The 8,271-nt window shown below is 39.7% G+C and overlaps 1 protein-coding gene across 1 annotated transcript; it reads right to left on the reverse strand.

Moving 5' to 3' along the window:
* Positions 1 to 6,983: 6,983 nt before the first annotated feature.
* Positions 6,984 to 7,745, reverse strand: LOC127122950 (uncharacterized). The gene has a single exon (XM_051053223.1). The coding sequence runs from the start codon at positions 7,743 to 7,745 to the stop codon at positions 6,984 to 6,986; it is 762 nt and encodes a 253-aa protein (XP_050909180.1).
* Positions 7,746 to 8,271: the final 526 nt, after the last annotated feature.

The following is an 8,271-nucleotide window of genomic DNA, read 5'->3' on the forward strand; positions in this document are numbered from 1 at the left end:
CAAGAATAACCCGGTAACCATAGGGTATCCCTAGTCCTAGGTGATATCTACTATGGTTTCACTGTATAAAAACCTTAACAATTGCAATCCTGTTAATCGTTAACCATACATCAATCTTGATTTTTCTTATAAAGAAAGCATTACGCAAATTACACAGTGAAATTAACAACAAATAACATGTATTAAGGAAATTAAAACTTCAGAGTCATTACACGATCAATTCAGGGACACCCCCCCTGGCATTGGGGGGTTTAGCCTCTCATATTATTCAAATAAGATACAAAATAAAAACGAGACATTACAAAAGAATGGGAACTTCATTGATCTTCAATTGCATCCGCTCTTGAAGGATCTCCGTTCTTCACCGCTTTTGACCGCTTCAATCTTTATCGTCTCCAATTTGTGATCGTAAAAGTACCTTCTCCATATTCAAAAATCCCCTAAATAGTTCCTGATGATAAATTTGATGTAGAAAAAGTCCAAAATGCCCTCCAAGATCAGTCGTGCCAAAATACAGCAAAAACTGGAAAATGAGGTGTCCAAGCCAACACTGGCCGTGTCAGGCAACACGACAGGTCGTGTTGGGCTTCTGATGAAAAAGCCTTGACATGCCCCTCTAGGGAGGCTGACACGGGCCGTGTCAGCTCCTTGTTTTCTTCTTCCAAATGTCCTCTCCTTACACGGCCCGTGTTGGGTAACACGGGTGGCCGTGTCAGGACTACTGTGTTGCCCAATTTCCTCTTCTGACGGGCCCGGAACGTCCGATTTGCTTGTCTATCTCCCCGATACTCTTGCTTACACATGAAACCAATAGAACTACCACAAAGAGACATAAAATGGAGTATAATGATGCAAACCAAATGTAATCAACAATTGGAAACAACAATGCAAAACATCTAATTTACTAAACAGAACAATAAAACAAGTAGACGAATGTGTTATCGACTTCGTGAAAAGGTGTCGAATGAGTGTCAGAAAACAAGTAGAATTGGAGATTTATCAACCGCCTTTTTGGGTTTTCGACTTAGCGAGTTGTTCGTTTATTTTTCTAGGCGAAGTATTTCTTGACTACATCAGTATTCACAGGACGTGGGAGCTCCTCACCATCCATATTTGTAAGAATCAAGGCCCCACCGGAGAAGGCTCTCTTGACTACATATGGGCCATCATAATTAGGAGTCCACTTACCCCTAGAATCAGATATGAAAGATTGAATCTTTTTAAGCACAAGGTCACCTTCTCTGAATACGTGAGGTTGAACCTTCCTGTCAAATGCTTTCTTCATTATCTGCTGATATAACTGACCATGGCATAAAGTCTTCATCCTCTTTTCTTCAATCAAATTCAGTAGGTCATACCTTCTTTGACACCATTCATCTTCGGATAACTTAGCTTCCATCAAGACACACATTGACGGGATCTCTACTTCTATTGGGAGCACTGCTTCCATGCCATAGACAAGAGAAACGGGGTTGCCCCTGTTAAAGTGCGGACGGACGTACGATATCCATGCTTGGTCACATTGGCGTATGAGGCCGCTTCAACCCACTTTGTGAAAGAATCAATAGCCACCAGAATAAAACGATGTCTGTTGAAAGCTTTGGGCTTAATCATACCAATCATGTCGATGTGTGGTAGAGGAAAGTCATCCTTAGGACTGTCTTTGTTTAGATCTCTGTAGTCAACACACATGTGAATCTTCCCGTCCTTCTTGGGAACTGGCACAATGTTGGCCAATCACCGCGGATACTCTGATATGATAAGGAAACTTACATCAATTTGCTTTTTCACTTCCTCTTTGATTGTGATCGCCATGTCCGGACGAGTTCTTCTTAACTTTTACTTGATCGGTGGGCACTCTGGCCTCAACGATAAATGATGCTCCACTATATCTGTGTCCAACCCTGGCATGTCTTGGTATGACCAAGCAAACACATCGTTATATTCTCGGAGAAGCTCTATCATCCTCTATTTGACCTCTGGCGCGAGCAGTGCTCCAACTTTGACTTATTTTATATCCTCTTCAGACCCCAAGTTGATTACTTCCACAAGCTCTTTGAATGGTTGAATGGTTTTTTCTTCATTTTCGAGCAGTCTAGAGATTTCATCTGGAATGTCTTCCTCTTCTTCTTCTTCTTCCGCTTCATATACAGGGAATTCAAAGTTGCAAGAGGGTATAAGGTCATTGGTTTTAATGAATATGTCATGAATTAATATGCATATGTGATTTTATGCTTGTTTTAGAAATACATAAAAGTGTGAAGTTGTGTGCGGTTATCTGGAAATGTTTATTTGCTTATTTTAGATTACCATTTTCTAGAGAAAAAAAACAGCAAAATAATAAAAACAACAATATGGAAACAAAATAAAATCTTCATTGATTTAATTCTTGAAACACAAGCCCAAACATTGTTACTTTTGCCTTAGGCATAACGAAAGGATTTTTTGAAAAGAAAACAAACAACAAAATATTACTTTGAAATGTGAACAACAATAGGAACATCAACAGAGATCCAGTTTTGGCGAATCACTCTGCGGGCTACGAAGTTGGCTGGGACATCTTTAGGATTGCCTTCCACAATGGAATTGGCTTCAGCTACTTCGTCTTCTGAGCCAAGGATATATTCAATTTCTACATACTGAGGAAAGTAGAAAGGGACATATTCATCTTCTATCTCGATATCGTATTCTGGATCGTCGCGGTAGGGTTTCCATGCTGAATCACCATCCTCAGTGATGACACTAACTTCTGGCAAAGTGGGATTGATGAACCCTCCACTATGGAAAGTTCTTTGATTGAACAAACATATTTACTTCCTTATGCAATCTTCTTGGAAGTAAGAAAGAAGCCTAAACCCTCTCGGTGTTTATTTTCTAGGAGATCCAAAGTTGTTCCCCAACCATTGGTTATACCACCATTTACTAGCCGTTGTGCATCCTTGAATGAAGAGATGAATACTCCTCTCTTGACATCTTTGTCAATCAAAGAAAGGGATAGGAATTGAGTTCCAACAGCTTCTTCAGGTTCAAGATAATCAAAAGATGATAAGTGACTCACAACCAGTGCTTGCTCCCCACAGACTGTCACTAGCTTCCTGTTCTTCACAAATCTAAGCTTCTGATGCAGAGTAGAAGTGACTGCCCCAGCTTCATGGATCCAAGGACGACCAAATAAACAACTATACACAGCTTCTATGTCCATCACCTTGAATGTTATCTGGAAAGTATGAGGTTCGGTGGTCATAGGAAGGTCGACTTCTCCAATGATTGTTTTTTTGGAACCATCAAAAGCTTTGATAATAATCTTGCCACTCTTCATAGGAGCACCTTGAAAAGAAAGTATGGAAAGTGTCGATTTCGGCATGACATTGAGAGACGAGCTTGTATCCACTAACACACTTGACAAAGAGTCATTCATACAGTTGATTGAGATATTTAGTGCCATGTCATGATTTCTTCATTCTTCGGGGAGCTCTTCATTACTGAAACTCAAGTTGTTGCAGGCCGTGATGTTAGCGACGATACCATCAAACTGTCTGACCATCACATCATGGTCTACATAGGCTTGTTCTAAGACTTTCTACAAAGCTTCACAGTGAGCCTCAAAGTTCATCAACAAAGATAACACAGATATCTTGGAAGGTGTATGCAGTAATTGTTCCACGACATTGTATTCACTTTTCCTGATGATCTTCAACACCTCATCGTCATCACTTTTCAGATTCATGCTATCAGATTGGCCAACCGGTTCAAAAGGGATCTCAACATGAGCCTGCTTTCCTGCTGAGACATCCTCAGTCCTTTTTGCAAATATACGTCCACTCCTTGTGACCCTGCTTACATCAACGATGTTAACAATTGAGGGCAGAGGAACCTCCTTTCCATTCTCAGTCATTGTAGAATTGTACTTGTAAGGCACGACTTTATCAGATTGGTAGGGAATTGGGCCCGACAAGTTAATGACCAGAGGAGTCACAGAATTCTTCCGACTGTCATAAATAATTTGTATAGGCTCGGAATCATTGAACTGAGGAACTATGAAATTCACTTCGTTGTCACTATTGACCATATTTACCTTAATATAATCTCTGGCTTGGTAGGCTACAATGTAACCTTGGTCCATTTGATCCTGGAGATCCGTTACAACAGTTAGGCATCCTTGAGAGTTCCTGGAACAAACCCTGCAAGAGGCGTAGTTATGTGGAGGCATAAAACCATTCTTGCTATATCTGGCGTGTTTCTTTACTGAGTTCTCGCCCAACAACCATACATAATAGATATAGAAATTGCACGGGCAACCATATACCATGTTAACTGAGGCTGAACCATGTTGCGGTAGAGGATTAACTTGAACATTAGGGTTTATATCCTTAAATTAAAGGATACCACTCTTGATGAGCCTCTGAACATCTGACTTTAGACCAAAACAATTTTCAATGTTGTGTCCTAGTGCCCCTTGATGGTAAGCACAAAATTGATCTGCCTTGTACCAATAGGGAAGGTCCTTTGGCACGGGTGGTAGAGACCTTGTCTGGACATGATTTTTAGCTATCAGTGTAGGAAACAATTTTGCATAGGACATTGGGATAGGATCAAACTGTGGCCTTTTTTGAATATGATTTTGATTATTAAATTGAGAGCGAGCCTGTTGTGAAGGTTGTAGATTTGATGGTTGTTGATGAACATGTTGTTGTTGCTGATGATGTTGAGGATATTGTTGTTGATGTTGATGCAAGAACGGTGGCTGATAAATTGGCGCTACCATTGGTGGACTAATGATTGGTGAAACGGCTGCAACATGTTGATACTTTCTTCTTTGTCTTCCATATAAAACGACACTAACATTAGATTCTTTCTTCTTGGAGAAATTATTGGTGAATTTCTTAACATGACTAGAAGCGCCGTTTCATTAGTTAAATGTTCTTCTCTGACTGCTTCCTTAAGTCGCATGCTCGTGTTTACCATCTTGGTGAAATCACTGGGTGCGCTAGCGATCATGTGGTTATAGTAGAGTGAACTCAGAGTTTTCAAAAAGATTTTAGTCATCTCTTTCTCTTCAAGTGGATGGCAAATTTGTGCAGCAATTTCACGTCACCTTTGAGCATATTCCTTGAAACTCTCTTTGTCTTTATGAGACATGGCACGGAGTTGATCTCTGTCCGGAGCCATATCTACATTATATTTGTATTGATGAAAAAAAGCTTCACCAAGGTCGTTGAAAGTACGGATCTTCGTGATGTCCAAGCCCATGTACCACTTAAGAGTGGCACCAGTTAATCTGTCTTGAAAGTAGTGGATCAGAAGCTGATGGTTGTTAGTCTGAGTTGACACCTTCCTAGCATACATCACCATATGACTTTAAGGACATGAATTTCCTTTGTATTTCTCCAAGTCTGGTACTTTGAATTTAGACGGAATTTGAACATTAGGAACTAAACAGAGTTCGGAAGCGGTCTTGCCAAAAAGATCCTTACCTCGAAGAGCGTTGATTTCCCTTTGCATTTCTAAGAACTGATCTTAAAATCCCTCTAACCTTTCATCTACTCCCACAACTTCTCTTGGAACAACGTGATAAATGTTTTCTTCATTATAAGGAGTCATATGCACCACATGAGGAGGTACATACATCACAAAAGTCACTACTGGAGCTTTAGTGTTTTGAGGGCGATATCTAGTTGGCATATAACCGTGAGGCATTCCCCAAGGGAAACCGGGTGGCATGTGATATTGTTGATCATTGACGGGCTCCACTAGAATGGGCGTCGAGACGTTCTCAAATATTGTTGTTCATTGTATTGGATCTTGAGAATTGTTCGATGACTGATTATGAGCAGCCACCAAAGTCTCCATCATAGCAGTAAGCCTTTCCAAACTGTCTTGCAAGGTGATTAATTCCTCCTTGAGCTCTGGATTTTCTTGTTCAAGCTGACTCATCCTTCTCCAGCGACTGACTCGAGTATTGTACTGGTGATTCAGTTTGACTATTGGAGGGAGAAGACATGTGAGAGTTTATTGAAATGCAAGAACTTGTGCTTGAATGATGCATGATATGCAGATGAAAAAGATAAGTTTTAATTTTTAAGAAACTCAATAATTTATTGCAAATTTTATCGAGACAAAATTTGGTATAAACTGAACAAAAACCTCTTTTTATTAAACAATTGAGGGATTACAAAGGATGAAATACAATTTCAACGATCCTAAACAATACAAGAGGAAAACAACTAAGTCTATGAGTCCTAAGGAATCCCATATGTAGAAGGTTCTGCTGCTAGCTGATGCTTCCTCTTCTGCCTCTTTAACTGAGCATTCTCGATCATAAGCTTGTCGATGATTCCCTTCCAAGCACCTGAGGTGGGAGGTATGTTGGAGTACTCATGAAATGGTTAGACTTTAAAGAGAAGTAAACCTTCTTGTTTCTCCTGTTTCCTCTCAGCTTGTTGTTCTAGAATCTCAATCAAATCATCCTTCTCCTTTAGCTGCTGCTTCATCTTCATCTTCTTACTATTTAAGATATGGTACTTGCCTTTCCAAGTGTCTCTTTCCAATTTCAACCTAGCCAAAATTTATTGAAACTTTTCCTTATTCTCAATAGGAATGGTGGGTGATGATGTTATAGCATAAGGGAATGAGGGTTTCTCAGGAGCATAAGGCATCTTAAGTTCACTGGCTCTAGCACAAACCCATTGGGTGTACGGCTCAAAAGCAACACAATTCTTTCTTACTAACCGGCCTTTTCCTTTCCTGTGAATGTTGCACAAATCATGTATGATTCTATCCTTCAAACTGGAGCTCTCTTCTTCATTGAGGTAAAAGAAACCTGACAACAGAAGGTTATCAGGTTTATTTGCCATAGGATATCCTAATTGGCATCTGGTAAGTATGGGGTTATAGTTAATTCCCCCATGTACACCAAGGAGAGGTACATTAGGAAATTCACCACAACTATCAAGAATTACTCCAACATCATAGGAGGGGTCATACTAATGTATATTCCCTTGATCAATAGACATGAACCTTTGAGACCATCTGAGCTTTTGTGGATTCTCCCTGAAGAGCCTGGATCTGGGTAAGTGAGAAATAAACCACTTATATAGGAGAGGTGCATAACAAAGAATGGTTCCACCACCTTTCTTAGTCCTATGATGGATATAATGATAGGTATCTCCAAGTAATGTGGGTATTAGATTACCAATTAAGAAGATTCGTACAACATTAACACCCACAAAGTTATCAATGTTTAGGAAGAGCACAATTCCATAAATGAGTAGAGAAAAAATGGCTTCAAAGGCATCTCTACTATTTTCTTCTGCAAAGACAAAGGCTTTCTCCATCAGGAATCTAGAGGTTAGACCTAGAATCCCTCCTTTTGTAATGAAGTTGGCCTTCACAACAGACGTTTCTAGGTGAAGTGCTTCAATAATAGTTGTTGGTGTAGGGGTCTTCTCTGAACCGCTGAATGGTAATTTGTCAGAGACTGGCATACCAAACCAATAAGAGTATTCTTCTAGAGTAGGCATAAGATGGTAGTTTGGAAATGTGAAGCAATGGTAGATTGGATCATAAAATTGTACCAGGGTGTTGAGAACTCCATCTTCAACCTTGGTCTTTAAGATACCCATAAGTCTTCCATACCAAGCTCTGAAATCCTCTGGACTAACTATCATAGAACTAAGCTTCTTCAACTTTGTTAAGTCAGGACTTTTGAAAGTGTATTTGTTGGTATTCCTCCTTCCAAGTTCCATTTTACCTATCGGTATTTGCAAAAGAAAACTATTGCATTTCTTTGTTTTTATGAAAAAAGGTTTTTATGGATGCATGAATGCATGAAAGCATGTTTCACAAATACGGGTTTAGGGTTTTGACATTAAGCATGGAGCCAAGGGTCTAACCATCCCACAATGTATGAATTAATGTGTTTATTTTGTACCTGTAGAATAAGGTTCTAAAGTGGTCCACATAGTCATAGATCCATCTTTTGGATATTATCCGTTTAACGACTTGCTCACAGACCAATAATATTCTCAAGAGAAACTCGTCTGAGTGTAGCATTGCGTAACAATTACCTCAGATCTTACACTTGGATAATCTACGCCCTACTACGCCCTACATCCTAAAAAGGCTTATAGGGGTTGAAAGGGTTCTAAAGGTCCTCAGTTTCTTAGACTCCCAGGTCGAAGATAATAATGTCACTATGATATTTACTCGCAACAACAAATATTACCACCAAAGGGGTCTCCACTGAGCGGGGTTATATCATATGTTAATTGA

This window comes from Lathyrus oleraceus, chromosome 2, assembly GCF_024323335.1.
Source record: "Lathyrus oleraceus cultivar Zhongwan6 chromosome 2, CAAS_Psat_ZW6_1.0, whole genome shotgun sequence".
NCBI lineage: Eukaryota > Viridiplantae > Streptophyta > Magnoliopsida > Fabales > Fabaceae > Lathyrus > Lathyrus oleraceus.